The sequence below is a fragment of the Acinonyx jubatus genome, chromosome E3 (genome assembly GCF_027475565.1).
Source record: "Acinonyx jubatus isolate Ajub_Pintada_27869175 chromosome E3, VMU_Ajub_asm_v1.0, whole genome shotgun sequence".
Lineage (NCBI taxonomy): Eukaryota > Metazoa > Chordata > Mammalia > Carnivora > Felidae > Acinonyx > Acinonyx jubatus.
The window spans coordinates 21475669-21501677 of record NC_069398.1 but is presented as its reverse complement, the minus strand read 5'-3'; the positions used below and the strand labels follow the sequence as shown (position 1 = coordinate 21501677).

The 26009-nt window shown below is 46.3% G+C and overlaps 1 protein-coding gene across 3 annotated transcripts in view; it reads right to left on the bottom strand.

The window, feature by feature from the left end:
* CALN1 (calneuron 1) overlaps positions 1 to 26009 on the bottom strand; it is a 520543-nt gene that overhangs the window by 464118 nt on the left and 30416 nt on the right. For 2 of the 3 annotated variants that reach the window (XM_053212930.1, XM_053212929.1), the window contains exon 2: positions 15118 to 15311. In XM_053212930.1, coding sequence (XP_053068905.1) covers positions 15118 to 15240 — 123 coding nt within the window. In that variant the 5' untranslated portion in view covers positions 15241 to 15311. Of the gene's footprint in view, positions 1 to 15040; positions 15312 to 26009 lie in introns of those variants that run through there. The other variant, XM_053212931.1, reaches the window with a different exon arrangement.

Genomic DNA, 26009 nt, shown 5'->3' with positions numbered 1-26009 from the left:
GAGTCAAATCATGCACGCAGACATGTGAGGCGTAGCTAGGAGGCTCTGGGAAGTTTACATTCCCAAAGAGCGAGTGGCAGGCAGTCAGACAAATGCTATTGGTGACCGTTGTCACAACTTCATTTGTAACTCCAGTCTATTTTCGGTTAGAATGTGAGCCCTGGAGAGCAGGACCTACGCGATACTGTCTTCACTTATGTCTGCAGCAGCTGCCACAAGAGGTCCTTGGGTAACTGCAAGCACATGGCTTTAGTCTCACCTGCCAGGGGTCGTTCTGGGACAGCTTGGGGGCGAGTCTGTCTACTGAGGAAGAGAAAGGCCCTTTCCAAAAACTGGCTCCCGCCCAGTCAAGGGGAAAAGTGATGATTTCGCAGCTCATTTCCAAGCCACAGTGAAAGTAAGCAGTTGGCTCTGTTGTCCTATTATCGTCACAACAATACCCATTTCTTATATACAACTGCATCCCTGAGCATGACTTAGCGAAAGAAGGAGGAAAAATGCTTTGTCCATTAAGAGCAAGGAACATCTTGCAGTTACGTCGCCTTTTAATAAAATGATTTTCTTCTTTTGTATGGACTTACGCTGAGCTACCTCTGGAAATTACTGGAAATTGGCATGGGGAGGTGAGGGCTTGCAAATGTGCTGTCTCCGAGAACTGCTCCTCGGAGACCAGAAGACCACAGAGAGAACATAAGCCTATGTTGACTTTAACACATGGTTCTGGCACGATTGGACACCTGTATGTGAAAACCTAGACCCAGGTTTACAAAAACCGGTTTAAAATAGACTATAGACCTGGGCGTCCAACACAAACTATACAATTTCTAGAACAAAATATAGGAGAAATCTAGGCGACCTCATGGCTAGTAAGGGACATTTAGATCAAACACCAAAGGCACGATCCAGGAAAGAAACAAATGATTAAGTTGGACTTCATTAAGATTCAAATATCATGCTCTGCTAAAGGGATCACCAGGAGAATGAAAAGACAAACCCACCTCGGGAGAAAATATTTGGAAAAAAGTACATATCCGGCAAAGGGCTTATAGCCAACATATACAAAGAAATCTTAAAATTAAACAATGAGAAAACAAACACCCCCACGGAAAAAAGCAGAGGAAAGATTTGAACAGACAGCTCACTGAAGAAGAGCCACAGATGGCAGAGAAACGCATGAAAAGATACTGCACATCATAGGTCATCAAAAAAAAAAAAACAATGATGAGACCCTGCTACACCCCGATTAGAATGGCTGAAATCCAAAAACAAAAAAATAAGAATATCAACTGCTAGTGAAGGTGTGCAGCAAGAAGAACCTTCTTCCTTGCTGGTGGGAGTGTAAAAATAGTACGCAGCCACTTTGGAAGATAGTTTGGGAGTTTCTCACAAAACTTAACGTAGTCTTATCATGCTCTCCAGCAATCATGCTCTTTGGTACACACACACACACACACACACACACACACACACACATATATATATATATATATAGAGAGAGAGAGAGAGAGAGAGAGAGACTTATAGCAACTTTATGCATAGTCACCAGAAACTGAATGCAACCAAGATGTCCTTCAACGGGTGAATAGATAAACTGTAGTACATTTATAAAGTGGAATATTATTCAGCCAGCAAGAGGAAGGAATGAGCCACACCAAAACAGAAATGGATCTGAAATGGACATATATACATGAAAGGAGCCAGTCTGAAAAGGCTGTATACTATAGGGTTCCAATGGAATAACATTCTAGAAAAAAAAGGTAAAACTAGGGAGACATGAAAAGATTGGTGGTTGCCCCGGGTTCAGGGGCAAATTAGGAAGGTTGACCAGGTGAAGCGCAAGGTGTTTTTTAGGGCGGCAAAACTATTCCTCGCGGTACTGTATTTGGGGATATGTGACAGCATGCATTTGTCAAAACCCACGGAACTTCAGTCCGAAGAGTAAACCTTAATGTATGCGAATTTTAAAAAAATCATTTAGGAGGTCGGCAGCATCTCGGGATGGAATGCAGAATGTGACAAATCAATCTGTATTCAAATGTATGAAACAGCTTCTCTGAAGGGATTGGGGGTGTGTGCTGACGTAAGTAACTTTGGAAATGAGTGGAGTCTGTAAAACGAAGGGCAAAGGAATTGCACGCAGAGCATTGTCATTTATAAAGTTGCTTCCCACAGGTATATGTGTTAGCACCTCTGACACGACCATGAATGTGTGTTGCAATTAAACAATTAAGTAAATGGATGGTGGGTGGTAGGAGCTGGCTTTCTCACCGATGGAGGGGAATTGACGGGTAAGTAAGAGGAAGCAGCTAGAATGATCTATGTGATAATGGATTAGACTTGAAGACTTCAGAACTCCCCTTTAGCTTAATATGGACTCACATGGTTACATATAGAAACACATATAGATACATGTGCTTATACATAGGTTCATGCACACACACATATTCCTTGCTCTGTTGACGGAAAGGGCCTAGAAGCGACAATGCCTCAAGAGCAAACAGCACACCTAGGGCTCAGATACTGGTTTCTAATGCCATTCTCTAATAGAAGAAACCAGGTCAATGCTCTGGGGCAGGAAAAAACCAGGATGAGCCCGGAGCACCTTGTAGGGCCAGAAAGTAAGGAAGTACTCAAAACACAGGAGCCAAGAGCTCCCACTGGCCAAAGCTGCAACCATTTGAGCAGCAAAACAAATAAAGTTGTATTGAATTATTACCCGAATTGTGAAGTAAATATCCCTGAGTCCATATGTATGGAAACACATGATTGAATAAAGACAGAATCTCTTGTTACAGGATTCCAGATAACTTACGTAGATATTCTGCCCTCAGAAATGTAGATGGAACATAACTCCTCACTTCTTATGTGTAGTCTGTGCATGGTAACTTTCTTGCAAAGAATACAGTATGCAACCCAGTAATTCCACTACTGGGTATTTACCCAAAGAAAATGGAAACATGAATTCAGAAAGACATATGCACCCTTATGTTTATTGCAGCATTATTTAAAGAGGCAAGATGGGGAAGCAACCTAAGTGTCCATCAGTAGATGAACGGATACAGACGTGGTATACACACGCACGTACACACACACACACACACTCTCTTATAGACATGGTGGAATATCACTCAGGCATCAAAAAGAATGAGTTCTTGCCCTTTGTGACAACATGGATGGACCCAAAGGGTATTAGGCTAAGTGGAATAAGTCAGACAGAGAAAGACAATACCACATGATTTCACTCATATGTGGAATCTAAAAAACAAAGCAAAAGAACAAACACACAGAAGCCAGAAACAGACTCAAACACAGAGAAGAAAGTGGTGGTTGCCAGAGGGGAGATGGCAAGAGGATGGGCAAACTAGGTGAAGAGGACTGAGGGGGTCCAAACTTCCGGTTGTCAAAGAAACAAGTTGTGGGGATGAAAGTTACGGCATAGAGAATACAGTTAATAATATTGTAATAGTGTTACACAGTGAGAGATGGTAACCATACTTAATGGTGGTGAACACTGTGCGATATATAGAATCGTCAAACCACTACGTTGGATACTTGACATTAATAACAACATCGTATGCCAACTCTACTCAATGATAAAGATTTTTTTAAGAGTACGGTGTGGGAAGTGTAGAAAATTTAGGAGCTTTACCGTGGAGAATCCTGACAAACACCTCAGCCAGGTGATCCAGATCGACATCGACAGTGATAAGTCGTGCGTGTTGTATGTACCTTTGCTAGGACGTGATAAAAATGGCACTTTCTCTCTGTGATCTTCCCCCCACAACCCATAACCCCAGCCTAACCATAGGAAAAAAACATCAGACAAATCCCAGCGTACGGACGCTCAACCTACCTGACCAATACTCCTCAAAGCTGTCAACGTCATCAAAAACAAGAAAAGCCTGAGAAACTGTAACAACCAACAGGAGCCTAAGGAGACATGATAGCTAAATGTAACATCACACCCTGCATGAGCTCTTGGAACAGAAAAAGGATATTGGATAAACCGTAAGGAAATCTGGATAAAGTATGGACCTTGGTTATAATTGTGCGTCAATATGGATTCATTACATGTAACATATGCATCATCCTCATGTGAAACGATAATAGAAAAACGTGAGCGTTGGGGATAATGGGAACTCTGTATTACCTTCTCAATTTTTCTGTAAATCTAAAAGTGTTGCAAAAAAAAAATAATAAAGTTTAGTCTTAGAAATGTTTAGCCCCTCCTGTTGTCTCCCCAAGTGATGTGTTTCTTGGTCCATGGTCACGGGCATCCTACTGGCCTCCAAACCTGAAACTCAGAACTGGCAAATAGGGCTTTTCCTAGTTTGTGCAGCTCTCTCAGGAGTCCTGGGATCTGCCCTTGCTATTTGGCCGCCTCTCAGCTCCGTGTGGCTGCATGTCCCTGAGTCTCTGCATGGCCAGCCATCCAGGTGTGGCCCAGGGTTCTGCACACGTCCTCTGTTCTGGGGACACCTTGGCGTCCCTGTGGCAGACTCACTAGTTCGTCACTTAGTGTCTGTGCCCCAGGACGGAGTGAGGTTCAGGCTCTCACCTTGTTGCCTTCTCCACACACTTAACTAGACCAAAGGAGCATCGTAGGGCAGGTGCCTTATCTGGTGGGCTCCCGGAGTCCCCATGGAGGGGTAAGGCAGGAGCCTCAGTTCCCCGGTGCTGAGAGGGAGAGAGAAGCAGTATAGCCTTCTTAATTCTCCTACCCCTTATCATTTGTCCTTCTCCTCCCTCCAACCCATGACCAGAAAACTGAGAGAAGTTTCCTTTACATCTCCTGTGTCCTGTGCTCCTTCCTTGCTGCAGCCCCACGGTTAAAGCTGACAGCTGGTCAGGGGTGTCTTCTTTGCCCTGGGAGAAGAACTCAAAAGTCTGAGGCTCTCCTGTAGCCTTTGATTGTACAGATTTTCCCTGTCCATGGAGCTCGGCTCTGAAGCCTAGTGTCTTCCTACAAAGTCAAATACCTGTCGTCCAGCCCCGGGGTAAGAAGTCTCTTGACCCACGCTCAGCCTTGATGTTAGCATGCACCAGTGTGCTATTGGCCAAAATATTATTCCTATTACCCACTGCCAGGGTGTATCACTGAGCTTCTGTGGCTTGTCCCCATGGGAGAGGAAGTCAGAGGGTTAGAGGTTGGGTTTCCTAAAGAGAGACGGAGATTTGCCCTGGGAAGGGCTGAAGAAGGAAGCACTCGCTCTGAGAAATGAGACAGCAGGGCCGCCCCTGAGGCCAGGCAACACGGCTAAGAAATGCACCAGACAGGGGTCCTGGGGGCCTTTCATCCCGCAGGGGGCAGGGGCCTGGGGATAGAATTCAAGGGGGCTTCTGTGAATTTGGATGGGAAAGAATGTATCTTTATTTTCATCAACCTCGAAATGGAATCTAGCATTTTCTCCAGCTGTAAACACAAGCCACGAGGTGCCCTGGAATTAGCAGCTACTGTGACTTTGTCACTCATTTTCCTACAAGGTTACAGCTGTAACCATTATAATGTTGTTTACACCCACCACCACGACATTTCAAAATTATGATAGCTTATTATTTAAGGCATCAATCTTATTATTTAAGGCATCAACAAAGAAGCATATGTATGATTATATCACACACTTATTTTGTTTAATATTTTGAGACTGTACTTAAATGTAATTGATTTCCTTTGTTGTTGCCTCAATTATTCTATTTCATGCATTTAAAAACATAATTCACAGGCTTCATCGGACTGCCAAAGGGATCCGCGCATAAAAATACCCCTTTAAAAATATGTTGGGGGGACTCTAACAAGATTTATTTGTATATTGCAATCACCCCCCCCACTTGAAATTCCCCAGTTATTCCCAAGCTTTGGGTAAAACCTGTGATTGATATCCATCTGCTGTGTGTTTGGTGGGGTTGCAGGGATTTGAGAGAGGCTACGGCAAGGGAAATCGTGCTCCTGCATCAGCACCCGGGCCCCAGAGGCTGGCGACTCCTCTCGTTGTCCCAAGAGTCCCAGGTGTGAACCCCAAGTGAAGCTGCCCGGGTTGAGATAGTGCTCAGCCAGTAGATGGGAGCAGGTAACAAGAATCAGGAGGATTGACTCGGGAACAGACCTGAAGCCCGCCTGTTTCCCCCCACATAAGGAGATAACCCCGGAAAGGGAGTGAGGCAGACATTTGAGTAACAGCAGCGCAGAGGAACTATTTATTGCTTTCCCTTAAGTATGTTTCATCAAAAGTCTGTGTGAACACGGGCCAATTAATTACACGCTCTAAGGGCCCCCTCTGGTTGTGGAGGGCACCACTTGCATAGTGATATGTGGGGGGCCCTCCATGGAATGTGCTTGTTATCACTTTTCCTGAAAACCTGGCTTGGTTGCTGCTTCTGCCCCTATGGCACCCACAGGTCGGGATAACTTAGAGACCAACGCTTTTCTACCACGATGTTCAGAATTATCCACCGGCTTCTTGGATCACTGGGAATGCCCTTATCTTTACTACGCCCCCAGCGTCTAGTTCTGTCCGTGTCCCCTGGAAGCAGAGACACAGCACTGGGAGCTGGCGGATCCAGGACCCGTGAAGGAACACCGTGGTAGCTTTCCAATATGGCCCCCAAGTTCTTTGAACCTCCTCCCACCGATAAGTGAGGTCTCTGTCTCCGCTTCCTGAATCTAGGAGGATTTGAACTGCTTTGACCACTAAACGTGCCGGAAGTGATTTTTACAAGGCAGTGTCGTAAAACGGCCAACCAGGTCCTAGCTGGTCCTCCCAGAAGGCTTGTCCCTACTTGCTTGTCTTCAGACCCAGAGGCCATGCTATGAGAAGCACAAGTCACATGGAGAAGTCACACGCTCCCAACTGAGCCGGTCCTTCAGCCTTCCCAGCCCAGGCACCAAACATGTGAAGAGTGACCAAGTGGATTCCAGCCCCAGCCACCGGAGTCTTCCCAATGGAAGCACCAGACATCACAGGGCAGGAATGAGCCATCCCTACTGGATTTCTGACCCATAGACTCCATGAGCCTCAGATGTTTGTTGGTTTGTGACACCCGCCCCCGAGTTTGGGGTGATTTATTACAAAGCAATAGTAGCCAGACTAAGGAGAAATAAGAGATCCGGAAGGAACAGGCTCCTACAGTGGCCACATGTGGGCCACTGGACTTGGCTCCAGTAGGAGAGACTGGAGGAGGAGCACCTAATGGGACAGGCCTGAGGGGCACTGTGTCTCTCAGTTCCCTTTGAACTCTGTGATGGGCAAGACGAACTTGATCCTGAGGCAAAGTGCTGCTTTATAGAGCCTTCTGCTAGCAGCAAGAATATTAAGGCACGCATTCCGCTGTCCCTCCCCTTCTCTGTCCCACTTTCTCAACAGGAGCAAAATGCTCAAATTAAAATTTGATTCAAACACCAGGGGTGTGCTGGATGTGTTTGGTCTCGCCCAACAATTCTAAATTTTTTCCCAAAAGGGCTTCTGAGAATTATGGGGTCATAGCCCAAAACACAGCCCCCTGCAGGCAAGAAACCTCTTTGGCCATTTTTATCTTAAAAACTAGCATTCCAGAGGTGCCTGGGTGGCTCAGTCAGTTGAGTGTCCGACTTCAGCTCAGGTCATGATCTCACTGTTTGTGGGTTCGAGCCCTGTGTCGGGCTCTGTGCTGACAGCTTGGAGCCCGGAGCCTGCTTCGGATTCTGTGTCTCCCTCTCTCTCTGCCCCTCCCCCACTTGTTCTTTCTCTCTCTCTCTCTCCCTCAAAATAAATAAACATTAAAAAAAAAACTAAAAAAAAAAATCTTTGTAAACCCTAGCATTCCACACCATAACATACCAGCTTTTGTTTGAATATTAATCCATCTAAGATCACTGGCCAAGAGGTGAAATGGACGTTGGCATGAACGTGTGCCGTGTTTATCCTATGATGTCGATACGTTCTGGCCCGTTGCTACATCCCCTGTACAAGGACCAGAAAGACAGGCAAACACACTCCTTATGCCCAAAGCCCTTCCCAAGAAATCAAATTCCTAGGGGCTAATTGGCTTATTGAGCATGGAGTGCCTTTAGAGGATGCTTATTAATATCAATGTTGATCATCGATTTGTGGCATGTTTTATTAGAAGAACCACACAGAAAACAAATGGATCCTTGGTGAAAGGAGGATTTTGGAATCTCCGGGCGGGTGAAAGACGGATCAAAACTTCTTAGCTACGATCATTTGTTATATTTTCTGAGCAGTCCAGAATGGACACTCGGTGCATCTAGAATTTTTTTGCTTCATGAAGACTGCGCTCTTGACCCCTTGCTCTCTCACTTCCTAAGGGACGCTAGTCCACTAATTATCACCTTCAAGCCCTTCTCCTCTGTTGTCACCATCCCCTCCATTCCAGTGTCCCCTGTCCTCGGAGGCCCTTCCATTAGGCAAATTGGTACAATAATTCTAGAGAGCGATTTGGCAAATCCAGCGAAAGAAAAAGCACGTATACTTTCTGACCCAGAAATTTCACTTCTAGAAAATTTATATTTAGATATACTTGCACTAGTTCATAAGGATAAATATACAAAGATGCTCATTGCAGCACTGCTGGTGGGAGCAAAAATAGAGCAGCCTCAACAGCCATCAACAGGGCACTAAGTTAAATAAATCACAGTACAATAGAAAACCATGTTGGTAATAAATTGTTAAGTGAAAAAAACACTTGCGGGGCGATGTGACTACTAATAACAACAAATTGTGCATATTTGGATGGATAAGTGTTTATTTATTCTATCTACATTATACAGCTGCAGGGGGGTGCCATTCACGTCGGGTACTTGTTTTGGAAGTGAATGTTGTACCCTGGAGCTGTACCACTACGTGTGTGTGTGTGTGTGTGTGTGTGTGTGTGTGTGTGACATGCTCTTAGGCACGCCCTGTGCATGAATTTATCTAACACATAAGCTCTATGGTATTAATCCATCTCTTCCATGAGCTTAAAAACCACACGGGGAAAAGATTATTCACCTTATCCCCAGCACTCAGCACAGAGCCTGGCACACCAATTTAGGGTGTTTGAATGCATATTGGTGTGAGCATTCACTGGGCCTAGGGTGTATCAGTTACTTATCATTTGCATTGATCTGAGAACCAGGCATGTCCTAAGGAGAGGAAATCAACATTTAGTATGTGATTTCTAGGCTCTTACACAAACACAACACACACGCCCAGTGTTCCAGGCTCGAACTGTGTTTGGAAAAGCTGAATTAAACAAAGATAAACCGCTTGCTTTGCTGTAGAGCATCTCTGAGATTTTCATAGGCATGGATATTCTCCAAGAGGTAGATAGATCATGGATGATCATCTGAATTTTGCTGACCGTGAAGCACTTTTAGAGGAATATTTATTTACACTGATGTTCAGAGGCTCCTCAATTTGTAACGTGCTGCGCTAGAAGAATCATCACAAGTAAACAGAAGCAAGTAAACCCCGGATAAAAGAGGACTCCCAAGGTAGGGTCGGACAATCTCCTGAAGAATGAGAGTCATTCTGAGTCTCTTAGCTAAGATCATCTGAAATCCCAACTGGGCGGCTGGGACTGGAGGGAAGGGAAGGGAAAAGAAGTGGCCAGTACAACAAGGGAGAGAAAAGCATGATTGCTGCTGTGGCGATGTGGCAGCAGAAACCTCCCCTCCCCACCCCAACGGGGGCTTCTGGGGACCTGGCAAGGCTACCAGTGAACATCCCAGAGAGAAGGGAATTGGGGTCAGCAGATTTATGGGTTCTTTTTGGAAAGTTCCTGATTTAGTAGGCACAGCCCACCAACCATAGCGTTTGTAAACTCACCCAATAGATTTTGATGGGCTAAATTTTGAACTGGCTCATATCTTGGCATTGCCCCTTCTACCTAACACTCTCCTTTCTTCCAGCCAGCATATGACCAGTGGACTGACAGGGACAGAGGCCAGATCACAGTGAGGGAGGGGTGAGAAGTAAAAGAAAGGTAGAGCATTAGAACAAGAGTAGGAAATGTTTTCAAGAAGTCTGAACAAAATGATAACATATCAGCTTTTTTTAAAAAGAGAAGTGACATGAGAGCGAATATTTATGATTGGGGGAAGAAGAAAGAGATTGAAGAATAATAAAGGAGACAAAATCGATGGAAGAAGGTGAGAGAGGGCGCCGGAAATGAATGCCCACACACATGTGGCAGGTGGTCCTTGGACAGGTAGAGGGACCCCCCTCTTTCACCATAATGGGAAGGGAGGAGAAAAAATGAGCCGGAATGCAGAAAAGGTGACAGGAGGATGGGTAGAAAGTTGAGGACGTTGTTTCTTGGGGCCTTTGTTGTATTTGTGAAGGAGGAAGTGACATGGTTTTTAGGAGAGTGAACAGGGGTTGAAACAGTCATGATGAAGAATGTGAGGGGACCTGACCACTAGAAGAATCTAGGCCACACGGAGGACCCACTGGGGTTGAAGGTTGTGAGTGTGTGAGGTTGCCTACCCATGCCCCGTATCCATAAGGGATTTTCTTTCACAGTGTTTCCACATCCGGAAGTGGGAACAGCAATGGTAAACATCTGTAGAGTGGGTTGTCAAAGAGAGGAGCGCTCCGCGTGAGCTCTCAGAGGTGAAGTGTTCTGGAAGGTGATAAGATGATGGCTCAGGCCACAGGAGTGAAGATGGAGAGGGAAGAAAGTCACTGGAGTTGAAGTTGAGGAAATAGGAGGTGAAAATTTTGGCTGGCCATCCACAGGTTGTTTTACTTTCCTCAGGACGGATACAAGACTTAACAAGCCGCTAATGTATTCAAGAAGTGTGGTGATGATCAGAAGGAAAGCAGATGATGGTAACTAGGAGAGACTGGAGGCGAGATTTTTACACAGCTCTTAAGGGTTTGTGATATGAAGGTCTCCCAATAGCCTGTTCGGGTGAAACATGGCACTGTTCCTCTCAGGGGTCCTGGAGGACCTCCCCATTCTCCCAAGTGTGTGTGTGTGTGTGTATGTGCACACACACACACACACACACACACACACACCTTGCTCCAACAAGAATGGGTCCTCTTCTCTGTTTTAAGTACTAACATTCCCCATAAGACATTTTAGAAAGGTTTTTGTGAGCAAAAAAGCTGAATATCACTGATGAGGCCCAACCCTTCCTAACCCAACAATGAGCCCAAGACCATCTAGTGAGTTGATGGAGGTTCCCACCGCTGAATCCCACTACGGTAGTGTATGTGTGCACTCTCCCCTAAGATGCCCCCATGGCTACTGCTCATTGATGAGGCACCCTTGTTAGGGCTGATGAGTTGAGTGCTGTTGAGGTCCGGCAGAGCCTGGAACCCAGGGGAGGGAGGAACAGTGGCCATAGTGGGGCCATGAAATTCCTGGACACCTTGGGACAGGGTGGAGAGGATGAAGAAGAGAAATGAGGATGGGCAGACTGGGGGAGGGCAGATTCTGGTTGATTCCAGCCCAGCTAGGGAGGCCAGCTTAGTAAGCAGGCAATAAAGGTTGAGTTCCTTCTGCCTTTCCTATGCAGGACCTTAAATCATGGAGGAGTTTATGGGTCTTGTTTATGTAGAGACTCTTTTTATAAGCTATTCAGAACAGGGGTGGGAGGGAGACATAGGGAGAGAAAAATTCCCTTTGAATTTCCATTGCTTTCAGAATCAGCAATTTAATGAGTCATGCATTCTGAATCCTTGCTTTGTCTACACGTTTTCATTTCAAAATACTAAAAACACTTTGTTTGGAACATGGACTATTTTTAGTTCATATATCAAGAGTCCACATCCATTTCTCCCCATATTAGAAAAACTTCCTTCAGATTGGGTTGGGGCAGCACCAAAGCGGTAGGGCTGTTTACTTAGCTGTAGTTTGTGGAAGCCACCTGGGCATCTCTCTGTTTCCTGGGGGCTCCTTCCAGCTGGCCATCTGGGCCTACTGACAATCCATGGGTCAGCTCTAGAACTGGCCCAAAGACCCCAGATCCCATAGTCTGGATAAAAGGGGAAAAACATCCCCTCAGACCTCCAGGCTGAGGAATCAGCACCCTGGCAGGCTAGAGGCAAGTCAGGTCTTCATGCTGACTCAAAGAAGTGAAGGAGGTCCCCATGGATAGGTCATCTCCTTCAGGTACATCAAGAGAAAGCCTACCCACACTTAAGCAAAGACAGGAATAGATTCTGCTGCAGGGTTCTTCTGTAAATCTCAGGAGGAGATCTGGGAGGAAGGCTGGAGGTACCAAAGGTACCCTACTTCTCCAGTCCCTGCCCTCTTCATAGGGTCTCTCTCCACCCTGCACTTAGAGAGTGCCCCCAGCCAGTTTTATCTACCTCACTGTTTTTGTTCCATCAGTGATAATTCTCTCGTCTGGGGACCACTTTCTTTTAAACCCTCCAGCTTAGAGCATTAATTGCAAGTACCTTTCTAGCACTTAATGGACAGCCAGCCAACTTCAAGAATGGGTTACGAAATCCAATATCTCAAGGAAGTAGGGTGATGAGGTACCCACTTCTCTGGCCATTGCCTTCCTCTCCCATCTGTGTATTTATAGTGGAAGAAACCGTGTCCGTGCCCTCTGACTCTCTTCCCCTGGACCCTGTTGATTTGATCTCGAATGGACAACAATGAGCCTATTCCCGGGGAATTTGAAATTGAAACCATGCTGATTCTCAGTTGGGGCTAGTTGCCAAATTGGCAGCTATCTGACATGGATAATTTTCACATGGACAGAGAAACTGAGGAGATATAGATAGGCAGAGAGAAGTAGTTTTCTCGGGTTTACTGTGTCCCCCTAGGCCCTCATTCCAGCCACCTCCGAGGCCTTGGATTCCATGAGGCAACCCCCATGTCCCTAACCCCTGCCTAAAGTCTTCCAAATATATTTCCCTTTCCATCTAGGAGAGCTCTACCTGACTTCTGTTACTTGCAACCAAAATGGTACCAGGAAGGGGGAGAATGACCTGGGGCAGGAAGATGGGACACATCGAGGAGAGGCCTCCCTACTTTGTAATTTTGCCTACTCTGCCCGCACCAGGCATAATCATGTGGGCCACCACACAGCCTACTTCAGGGGCTGAGGAGGCCTCTGATGCTCTGTAGGCTAGCCCTAACATTGTCCCCTCTGAAGGAGTTTCCAACCAAGGAAAAAAGGACCGGGACACAATGTGCTCCGCGAGACAACGTTGCTGGGGACTGTTGTGAGGACATGCTTCCGGTGGGCCGCATTCCTGTCCCCTCCATGCCCAACCCTTGTGTTGAGACCCAGACCATCAAACCCCCCTCCCATGGCCCCACCTCATCCTTCTTTTTAGCCATCTTGCTCTGTCCACTGCACAAGGAAATCTTTGAGAAATGTGTGAGTGTGTCCCCAAGGAAGGAGTAAGTAAATATTGGTTTGTGGTGATGTGAATGCATGATAGGAATAATCCAGGAGTCGTAGAGACCCTCGGTGTGGGGCCCACAAAGAATTAATGCCAACCCCCCAGGAGAAGCCGATGGTGTGGGAGAAGCAGATTCTTTCCACCTGGGCCACTGCTGCCCTTGGAGACGGGCGAAACTAATCCGTCCAATTCATGCCCATCACAGCTCTGGCCCCAAATCCTAAATCCCAAAGCCACAGAAGCAAATGAGGAAATATTTTTTATTGTGGGAATATGTTGAGCAAAATGGTCTTTCTGACTCCATCAGACTTCTTTGCTGCTTCCTGTACGATATCGTCATGGCCAGTAGGGTAGATGACTATCCTTTCCACATTTGCCATTTGCCACAACCCCCACAGGACATGCAGAAGAGTTTCTCTGCCCCAGTCCTGACCTCCCTCCCTCAACATGTCCCCTACTTTCCCAGGGCAAGCACCCAGGATTCGATCACTTATCCTAGGCTGAGGAAAGGCCGACCAGGAAATTCACCCTTGGAAAGGACCATTCTTCCTCTTGGGGCTCCTCTCCTGGAAGCGGTGAGCTGGAATGGGGAGGCCCAGCCCAGGTCCATCCTCCCACCCTAGCCAACCCTCCTGATCAGAGACTTGCTCCAAGCCTGCCCTTCAGCACACCATGCCCTTGGCCACGGGTCTCATCAGCCCCCAGCTTTGATTTCCCGAACAGTAAATTGTGTTGGAGAAGATTCTGGATTGAACCTGCAGTCTCGTCCCCAGCCCCTGGGAGAAATCACTAAAAAGCAGGAGCTGTAGTCACCAGATATGTTCCCACTTCCTTTTTCCCTCCTGCAGCCCAAACCATAAACTCACGGCCCCCACCATAAACACTTTCGGTCCCTCCTGGCAACCGGTGGCAGAGATGGCTGGAGGGCCCATTCCCAGTAGCCCGAGGGAGACCATTCCAGAACATATCCGATTCTATGACTCACCGCAGACCTACTCCTTGATCACGTAGATCAAAATTTCCCTCTGTACAAAAAACTTCCCGGAGGTGAAATTCCTCTTGAGTTTTTACAGCCTTGAACGTCTCCAAGGGCAAGAAAGAGAGCAGGACTGAACCCCTGCGGCTCGGGGAGCACAAAACCCTCCCCCTCAACCGACCTCCTCACCTGTAAGAGGGGAGAGGCAGGCAGGCCAGTGGTTACGAATGTAAGTTTCGGATTCAGAGAGATTTGGGCAGGAATCCTGGGTTTCCCTTTGCCTGGGCCATCTGGAGAAAGTTGTAGAATATCTTACTTTTCTCCCGTAAAAATGGGGTTAATAACACATCCTCCGGGGTTATCGTGAGGGAGACTGGGAGACTGCGAGATTATCTTTGCCAAGCTCCTGCTCTCATGCCGCCACGGGGTACGCACTCTATAAATGATATCTGTCCTTAGTAACAAGCACCCCCTAACCTAATCAGCTCCTGACAGGGTCAGTTTGCAAACCCATCCCCTTGCTCTGTCCACACGTCTCAGATACAGCCCGTGGAAACCTGTCAGGCTCAAGATGTGCGGTAAAACCTCTGTACCCAGCTGGGACGCGCATCCTCTCAGGACCCCTCCCAGGCGTCCTGTCCTCGCCCCCACCCACAGGACACTCAGACGCTCAGCAGCAAAGGCTCCCAGCCCCCGCCCCCGCACCACCCCCTACCTGAGGGCTGAAAACAATCAAGTCCTGAGCAAACACTCGAGAAAGCGCTTTCTCCGGGGGGTTTGGGGGGAGAAGACTTGCCAAGTGGGGAAGTCGGGGGCCTGGCTCCTCGGCGGCTCCTCTCCCCCTCCGGGGGCTCCTCTGCCCCCCTTTTCCTCATTCTCAGGCTTCCCCTCTCCAGGTTGCTCGGGCAGCCGCATCGGAGGTCCAGGGCGATGTTCTCAGGGAGATTTGCGAGCACATCAAGGGAACGTCAGCGGAGACACACGGTCTGCAAGAAGTTGACAGAAACTTACTGCCCGCACGGTGCTGCTCGGTTATTTACTCAACGTCGGTTGCCTAAATTATTTACACCCTCCCTTCCGTGTTTAAACAGGACAATGCACAACCCGCACAATCCTGGCACTAAGAAGTATAATTACAGTTGTGACAGATGTTTAGTTATTAATAAGGCCTCAATGTCACCAGAGGGTATTACACAACAAACCAATAATGTGCCTTTGGAAGCAACCTTTGGAATATTTACAGGTACTTTTCCGCTCGCACTCCCGGGGGCTCTGCTGTAGTATTCAGCTACAGCGGCCAACGTGATTGCAACTTGCAAGAAAGCCCGGCGCCTTGCCAGCATAATTTGTTGCCTGGCTGTTGACATCAGCAGAGCCACGGAATCAAAGTGGGGGCCAGAGTTAGAAATAGCGGTCTTCGGGAGGGGACTCTTGCCAAGCCTCCCGGCGTGTGACGCTGCTGGCGATCCCAGGGCAATGTCGTCCTGTCTTCTGCAGACAAACCTAACAGCGTCCAAGACTAGTTTCCTTCACCAGCTTCCATCAGGCTTGTTTCCCACGTGTACTGAGCGGCTGGGTTCCCTTTACGTCACCATCTCTCCTTTTCTCTCCCACACCTGGTTAACCCCTTCCCGTCCTTTGTGACGGGGCTCAGGTTAAGACCCCCCTCGTCTGGGCCCACTTCTGCTGTTGCCCACAGTCTCCGCCCCTCTTTCCCGGCAGCACTGCGTTCAGCAAAGCTCCAGGCAGGGAGTAATTCACATGCACACCGTGTCATGGGGGCCTGGGGGGCGGGGTGGGGGGGGGCGGAGGGGACAACCTTAAAATAATTGGTTGTGCAATAAACGCTTATTGAACTAACACTTGATCAATATTGGTTTTCTTTGGTTCCATACTAAAGTTAAAAGGAAAGGAAAATAAAACAGAGTCTCAAGAGGTGCGAAGCACAGAGAGTTCAGCTGGAAGGATCTTGGTGGTGAAACAAAACGAGCCCTGGTCACCCTACACCGAGTCCTCGTCTGAGAGAGCTGGCCCCGGGGGGGTGTCTGCACATTGCAGCTGGCAGTGGCCTCTCCCGGCAACAGGCAAATGGGTCTCCAGCCCTCACTCTGGGTCCCTGCCCATCACCTCCTGGGAAAAGGCTCCCAGCTCTACTTCTAGCCTTCTCGTTCTGATGAGAGGTCTATTTCTATGTCTGGGAAGCCTTCCCCCTGCAGAAGTCAGCTCATAGGGGATAGGCTCAGAAAATGCCTTTAGGAAACACAAAGGCTTGGGGCGCCTGGGTGGCTCAGTCGGGTAAGTATCTAACTCTGGCTCAGGTTACCATCTCGCGATTCGTGAGTTCGAGCCCCACGTTGGGCTCTGTGCTGACAGCTCAGAGCCTGGAGCCTGCTTCAGATTCTGTCTGTCTCTCTCTTTCTCTGTCCCTCCCCCACTCACACTTTGCCTCTCTCTCTCAAAAATAAATAAACATTAGAAAAATTTTAGGAAACCTAAAGCCTTGAAGAGGTGTGTGCGCATGTTATCAGTGTTGTAAACTCTGGTTGTGACTGAATACGTGGTAGGCACTGAATGTCAGCCCCATCCCAGCCCAAATGAGACAGGCTCAGCCATAGGTAAGACACATCCATACAAGCCTACTTATCTCCAGGGTTGCACACACACACACACACACACACACACACACACACATGCTCACAGACAGGTCTTCAAACATTCACAGCCTATGTGTGATCTCACACTCACATCCAGCCCCTGCCCTTGGACACACAGCCACACAGCTGCACACACTGTCCCCGTCAACACGAGCACCCACAGGAACCCTCACACATGTAGGCACACAACCCATACCCGCACGCACTATGGCACCTGCTGACCCACACGTGCTGCGCACACATCTGTACTCTTGTCATCATCTCTAGTTACCACGTTAAGTTAAAAAGGAAAAACAAGTGTCCTGTGTCATTACGGTAGAAATACAAAACAAAACAAAACAAAACAAAACAAAACAGTGTCATTTTATTTTCAGATAGGCTTTTAGTTGCCATGACAGGCTTCACACCATGAAAGTTGTGATTGGTGGCAAACACAGATTTCAAAAGAGAGTAATTAGCTCCCCATATACAAGAACTTCCGAATATGCTGAGTCCCCTCCCTCATCAGTCCCCTCCACGCAGAGTAGACACCAGGGCAGGGGCACCCCCCCCCCCCCCCCGCAGTGCTAGCCTGGCCGCCAAGGCAGCACTAGGACCTGCCAAGAGCTCTCAGCGAAGGATGTCCAAGCTGATGGTCACAAGGGCATTAGAACCCAATCCACTTAATTACTTGGAACTTGCTCCTAGCTCAACAGGAGCAAGGCCCTCGGGGTGCAGCTTCCCCATAAGGAACAATTACACCTGCTCAGCTGGCCTCTGCTGCCCTTCACTGCAGCACTCGTGATGTGTCAGAGAAACACAAAACTGGGGGCTGGTCTCTTGGCCAAAAGGGGACTTGGCTCTTCCAGCTGGAAGCTATCTCCCCAGAATGCTCCTCCCCAGGTCAAGGCTGGCCTGTCACACAATGGGGGATACCAAAGGAGCCCTTCATAGGCTGGGGCTGACGGCCCAGGGTCAACTAAGTCGGCATCTGGATAGAAGATGGACGTGCATCCTGCCATTTCTCTAGGAGATTCTCGAAGACAAGAGCCATGGTGCACACACCTGCCAAGTCCCTGGTGGCCCTTATGCACCTTGAGACCCATAGTAAATACCTGCTGAACATAACTCTTTGTCCCCAGATTAACTGCTTATCTCTTTTCCTCATGAGAATCCTAAGGGCAATTAACTTCTAGAATTTCTCCTTCATGCCCCTTTGCCACTTGTCTTTATTACCATCTGAAAGGTCAGCCAGGAGCTGGTTTCTGAGCCCACGTTTTGAAGTTAGAGCTTTGGGCTAATTCCTGGACCCACAGCGGTGTCCTTCCTCTTCAGCTTTTCATTTCAACAAATGACCCAATCACTTCCTTTTACATCTAGAATGTTCCCTGAGCACTGCCCATCCACTGTGAGGCACTCAGGGCCACTCAACGTGTCCCATCTACTCCATCTCTCTTACCAACGCATAATATGCAGAGACTGGGGGTGGTGAGGAGTTTGAGAACACGGATAATTGAATCAGGCCATGCAGGTCACATCCTGACTTTGCCGGTTATGGGCTGTGTGACTTTGGAGAAGTAACTTAACTTCTCTGTGCTTCAGTTCCCCCATCTGCAAAATGGGTCTCATAATAATGGCACCTACTTTTTAGGACTATTGTAAAGCGCTTGGCACAGAGTAAGTGCTACGTATGCTAGATATCATTATTAATTCCTTTCTTTTGCACCTAACAGGCTGAACACCCACTCTGTTCAGATGGGTGTTGGGCTGAACCTATAGGAGGATAGGGACAGACACAGCCCCGAAGAACCCAGAATCAAGATGGGAACACAGACACAAAGCATAGACCAAAGAAGGGGCTGCTCTTGCTTCTTCAGTTCAACGAGTCAGTTTGTCGTAAAGAGTATCCAAGAGGAGGGGTGCCTGGGTGGCTCCGTCGGTGAGCGTCTGACTTCGGCTCAGGTCATGATCTCACGGTCCACGAGTTCGAGCCCCGCGTCAGGCTCTGTGCTGACAGCCTGGAGTCTGCTTCGGATTCTGTGTCTCCCTCTCTCTCTGCTCCTCCCCCACTCAGACTCTGTCTCTCTCTCAAAAATAAATAAACATTAAAAAAAAAAAAAGTATCCAAGAGGGGAGGTTCTAATTCTTCCCTTCAGTCCCACCATTTAAGAGCACAATGGATCCCTGTGCCTGCCTCTGCAGAGGGGAGAAGTAGGGATGCAGTCTCCATGAATCGGTCAACCTCATCATTCCAGCATCCATGTCTATGAGCATCCCGTTGGGTACACGGGTCACCGGCAAACTCAGTCCTTGGTAGACTGTCGTCCCTTTTGGAGTGTCTGAAATTGCAATCACTGTGGGAGTGAGGTATGGCTGAAAATCTAATGTTTATGATTGGAGGGCACCAGCTTGCATTTTTTGGCATAAATAATTCACAAATACGGGGTGGATGCACCCCAAGTACTGCCCAGACTGATTATTCAGACTAAGACCCACTTCGAATGTTTGCCAAGAATGCTCCCCCCATTCTGACCACACTGGGTAGTCTTTTGTATCTTGTAGCCCCTGCTACATTTTACAGTTGTTGATAGACACATTATAAGCACAACTGTATCCTCTGTAATGCTCAACAAGGGTTTTGCAGGTGGATCTTTTCTCTCAAAGTCCTCCGCCTGTGTCATCAGATTGATCCACAAATAAAATTTATTCTTGTTATAATGGAATGTAATTCTAATTAACACTTTGTTCATCACTTCTTTCACTTACTACTTTTTAGCATAGTTCAAGTTTATTTTTAGCATATTTCCCGTACTGCACATTATTATTATTTATAGTCATCTTGCTGGACTTCAGGTCTCTAGAACATATTCATCTCGTAACTAAAATTTTGTAACCTCTGACCAACATCTCCCTTCCCCTCCCCCACCCTCTACCCCCTGGAAATCACCATTCTGTTATCTGTTACTTCTTTTTTTAGATTCTGTATATAAGGGAGGTCATGCATTATTTGTCATTCTGTATCTGGCTTATTTCACTTAGCATAATCCTCCAGTTTCATCCATGTTGCAGCAAATGGCAGGATTTCCTTCATTTTTTTTTGACTGATTAATATTCCAATGTCACACACATTGGAAATGTCACACACATTGGAATATTAATCAGTCAAAAAAAAATGAAGGAAATCCTGCCATTTGCTGCAACATGGATGAAACTGGAGGATTATGCTAAGTGAAATAAGCCAAATATGTGTATATCTGTATACACACACACACACACACACACACATATATATATATACACCATACACACATATATATCATATGGATTATATATATATATGCATATATATATATATATATTTAAGAACCTAAGTGCCCATCAATAGATAAATTGATGAAGAAAATGTGATCTATATGGGATCATTCATTCATTTTCTTCATTGATTTATCCATTGATGAACACTTAGGTTGTTTCCATACCTTGTCTACTGTGAATAATGCTGCACTCTACATGAGAGTACAGATATCTCTTTGATGGTGATTTTGTTTCCTTTGGATATGTCCCCAGAAGTGTAATTACTGGATCTCATGGAAACTCTATTTTTAATTGAGGAAACTCCGCACTGTTTTCTACCGTGGTTGTACCAATTTACACGCTCACCAACAGCGCCCAAGTGTTCCCTTCAACACAATTATGTTTGGAAGTTACCTTTGGACAAAACGTTGAGCGGAATGAGTGGTATTTAGCGAGGTACAACTTGCTGAGAGCAAGAAGTCAGAGGTAGAGTGTGAGGTCCAGCCAGCCCCAAAGCTAAGTCTTGCATTTACTGGAACACGTGGGCACTGGAGTGCCTTCTATAGGATGCATGCTGTCAAAGAAGAAAACAGTCTGCTCAACGCGCTGATGAGCAACAAATTCTGACCATGGTGCTTTGTGCTTATTGTCTCTGAAGCTGTCCTCCTGCAGAGGACACTTCACTTACTATATTTTCATACCAAGGAATATTCAAAAGCTCAAATAACAGATAAAAACTAAACTGCTGGTTTGCATTAGGAAATGTCCACTGAGTTTCTGAAAAATACAAAAGCACATGTAAATGTTCCCTTAAACGTAACATAAAAGTGAAATTCACTTTCTCCCTGTTTCTACCCCAAGTCACTTAGATATATAATAATAACATGGATACCCAGACAAAGCCAAGATTCGAATCCACGTCTAAAAACTGTAAGTAGTTCCTCAAAAGCACCTGCAACATAATTCTGCAATTGCTACTCTTCAGGAGTCCCAATGTCCCTTCATGTCCTGGCTGAGAGTCACATAAGCAAAACATCCTAAATCCTGGTTCCTCAAAATGAAAACCAAGAAATATAAATGGCTCTGAGCAACTCAATCGAAATTGAAAATCGCAACGCAGTAGGAAACTGGATACTTCCTTAACATAAATACATATATATCCACACCAGTTTAAGAGTCAGTATCCAGCCTCTTCCTTTTGAGAAAACCCCAGAGACTTAATTGCTAAAATCAAGATAAAGACTCTATCCTCACTACTATTCACTGTATTGTTACTGTCTCTGTTACTATTCCCACTGCATCGGCGGCATTAACCAATATGATTAGACAAGCAATTAGGGGCATAAGATTAGAAAGGAAGAAACAAAATAAAACCAGTTCTCCTTCAATAATATAATTATATATCTAGAAACCCAAAAGAACCCATGAAAAACCTATTGCACATAATAAGAGAATTTAACAAATTTTCAGGATATAAGATTAACATATAGAACTTATTAGACTTCATTATATAGAAACAAAACTGAGAAGAAGTAACACACAAGCAGAGCCTGTTCATAACGGCAAAAATAAATAAATTAGAAGTGTTACATATTTAAAAGTTCTATCAAAAGGAAAAGTAAAGGAATTCCTAAAAGTAGAAAATAAACTAAAACATGCAGACACAACTATATTTCAGGTCGATGCTTAACTTTGGAGAGAAGGATTTTTTTTAATCCTTTAAAACTTAATATTTTGATTGCACATCCCAAGTGAGATAGAGCCTAGGGGAGAAATCATAAATAAATTAATGTTATTAGGAATCAAGATTTTCTGTGGTGCAGAAAAGAGACATAGATATAAAATTTTAAAGTGAAATAAGAACCCGAAAATTTAATTTGCATAACAATATTAGTATGACTTCAGGATTTATTTTTGTCTTTCAAGAATATGCATGTCCCAGGGTGCCTGGGTGGCTCAGTCAGTTAAGCATCCGACTTAGGCTCAGGTTGTGACCTCAGGGGTTCAAGAGTTCAAGTCCCACATCGGGTTCTCCCCTGCCAGTGTGGAGCTTGTTTCAGACTGTCTCCCTCTCTCTGCCCCTCCCCCACTCTCCTTCCCTCCCTCTGTCTCTCTCTCTCAAAAATAAATAAGCATTAAAAAAAAAAAAAGAACATGCATGTCCTGGCTTTGTCACTAAAAAGCCTTGACAGTTGTAAAAACAGCAGCAATGAGCACCACTAGAACTCATACTGTGGTCTCTAAATACCATTTTCAGCCATAAGGACTCAGCTCCGTGGGAGGAAGCATAAAAGTCAGGCCTGGATACAGATAAGCTCCCAATGACGTCATGTGATAGAGGAGGCCAACTTTAAGACAGGTCCAATGGCCAGATTCGGAATAATCCATTACTCTGAAAATGGATATGAATGTAACTGCTAGGGCACCAACTACTCACTATTTTTTTTAAAAGAAATGATAAATGAAAAGAAATAATCAAGCAATTTACCCTGCCTTTCTATATAGACTGTTGATGATAAAAAGTTCTTTAGAGAGGCATCACAAGTAAATTCAGAAGGAATGATAAAATGAAAACAACCCCATTTGCCACCTATCATGAAATAATAGATCTAGGTAATGATCATCAATGGCTATTAAAATCATAATGTGTAACATTGATAGGGAATTTGGCCGGGATGAATCAGGCTGATAGAACCTCAATCTTAACATCGACAAAGTGGGACAACCACATATTAAGCGCCTTCTGATGTGAGGCAATAGGAGGCACACAGCAAACCTAAACATGTTCTTTACGTAGGAATAGAATACGAATTGGGGCACCTGGGTGGCTCAGTTGAGTGTCCAACTTCAGCTCAACTCATGATCTCATGGTTCATGAGTTCGAGTCCCATCTCGGGCTTTTTGCTGTCAGTGCAGAACCTGCTTCGAGTCCTCTGTCTCCCTCTCTCTCTGCCCCTCCCCTGCTCGTGATCTCTCTCCCTTTCTCTGTCTCTCTCTCTGTCTCTGTCTCTCCCAAAAATGAATAAACATAAAAAAGAATAGACTATGAATATAATCAAGCCCTCAGATATAAATACAGGGTCATAGAGCATAAAGAAATATGTTAAATAACACGTGAGACTAGAGTAAAACAAAAACAGAATATGGCGAGTCCTACAGGACAAACTAGACGGTTTCTGTAACAAATAAATGGTATGGAAAGAAAAGGAGGGCAACTATTACGGATTAAAAGATACTTAAAAGAACTATCAATTAACTGTGATCCATGTATCTTATTTGGATCTTGATTTGAATAAACTACATAATTGAGGCAACAGGGAAAATCGAACATGGGTATGATATTGAACAATTACTGTTAATTCTGTTGAGAGTGATAATAGTATTTTAGTTCCATAAATAAAAAGCATCTGTAGGGGCGCCTGGGTGGCTCAGTCAGCTGAGTGTCCGGCTTCGGCTCGGGTCATGATCTCACGGTCCGTGAGTTCGAGCCCCACGTCGGGCTCTGTGCTGACAGCTCTGAGCCTGGAGCCTGTTTCAGATTCTGTGTCTCCCTCTCTCTCTGCCCCTCCCCCACTCGTGCTCTGTCTCTCTGTCTCAGAAATAAATAAACATTAAGAAAGAAAGCATCTGTATATATTAGAAATACATGTTGAAGTATTTATGTGTGAAATTACACACCATACCAGGAAACATAAAACAAGATTAAAAGATACCCATCATTATCGGAGTTTGTGTTTCATACATCTAGTTCCATTACACTAGTCTCTATTTTTGTAATTTTTTGAAAAACTTGAAACTTTCCATAGTAAGAAGTTTTTAAAATGGTTAGAAACAAGGTGTGATAAGTATGGACCTTGACACCTTATCTTGTGTGTAAAGGGGACACAATATGCTCTGGACACATGGTCAGTTTTGCATTCAAGAGGGTTGGACATTCACTAGTGTTTGCTGAGGTAAGTAGATGGAGAGGCCAGGTTAGAAACGAGAGCGCGGGACAGGGGCTTTTCCTTAGCTTTCCTTGGCTGAGTAAGATGGCATAATAGAGTTTCTGCCACCCTTGCTGTGATCACTGGCATGGTAGCTCGGATGGTCCCTGCAAACGTGCTCAGGGTTTGGAATTAGTAGACACCTAGTAAATGTTTGTTGAATGAATGTGGGATGCTATGAAGCCCGCTGCCTACAGGATGTGCTGTGAGGCATTCCAAACAATCCGCCCTCACTCCGAACTCTCTCACTTACAAGTATATCACAATGGCTAGAATGTCCGCAATGACAGACACTCCTTTGGTCCGTGCTTGTTACAGGAATTGTTCTTAGACATGGAGTCTCTGGGCAGGGGCGTATAGTGATTTGTTGTAAGGTAAGCGGCAAGCTGTGACTAATGATAGTAAGCACATCTAAGAGAAGAGTATCATTAGTCTTCATAGTACAAGGATATTAGCATAACCAGGGAGTCCTGCATGGAGCGTAGCAAGAAAAGGGGGGGCATCTGCTGTCTCACTTTGATCTTCAAAGGTCCCAGTGGGTTCATCCCAGCAGGATTTGGTGTGCAGCCCCAGGCTGCAGGGCCCACTTAGCCCTGCTGCGACCCCTGACGGACCCCCACCACCTTAATCTCGCCCACTCCCTGCCGTCTTGGACCCACATCCAGCCTCTGACCTGAAGACACAGTATAAGAAGTTCCTCCAAGTGACTCCCACTCATTGTACTGGCAGAGGAGGCAGCATCTAGCTTCCCTTTGCTCTGATCCCCTCATAATCAACACCAAATAATACCATACCTCATGTTCCGAGACTCTAACTACGTTCGTGTTTTAACATCTGTGAAGTCAGGGAGACTTTTACAATCGATGACATCTAAGTTGGATGAAGTACCTAGTAATGGTTGACCCAAATGAAGTACTCCGTGCCAAGTGTGGGGTTCTAGGAACTTGACGTGAATTTATTACTTAATCCTCATGATAACTCTGTGAGGCGGGTCCTAATATTAATATTATCCCCATTCTAGAGGTGAGGAACCTGAGGCACGACGCACAGAGCTGGTGAATGGCGGAAGGAGGAACATGCATGCTGTGTTCCCAAACATGGCTCCTCTCCCGAGCCCCACAGTAGGGCCCACTAAGTTTCTGCAAAGAGGCTGAGGTGGTGCCCGGCTGGTGCCCCTCCTGCCCAGCCCTTGGGGATCCCCCAGAGCATCCTGGCAGGGTCCCTCTGGCCACCCACAGCCTCTCTCTTTATCTAGCATACATACAAATGCTGTCATTCCTGCATGTGCCGTGGCCCCAACCTGGTTGGCAAACGTGGCACCCTATGGGGGACCTTTGGGGGCCAGGCGCGCTCTTTTTGTTTTCCGCTGCCCAGGATTCGGTCATGAACCCCAGTGTGGACCCTGGTTCCCTGCTTCCTACCACTTCCCCTCACTGGGGGGTGGGGGGAGAAGCCCTGCCCCCCGGGTACCCACTCTCTTGGCTGGGACTCTTTTCCCCGGGCAATGAAAGATACTCAAGACAGCTCCCAAATACGGACCCAGAATGCTGACTGCCACCCAGACCCCACCCTGGCTCACTGGGGCGCAGGTGGGCCTGCATGCCCAGGGACAGCCATTGGATGAACTGACCCCCAGCCCCTGTCCAACCCCCCATGCCTGTCCCACTGAACCTGTTTTGGGAAAACCAAACCGGGACACCCAGTCAGTCAGAGAAAGACAAATACCGTACGATTTTACTCATATGTGCAATGCAAGGAACAACACAAATGA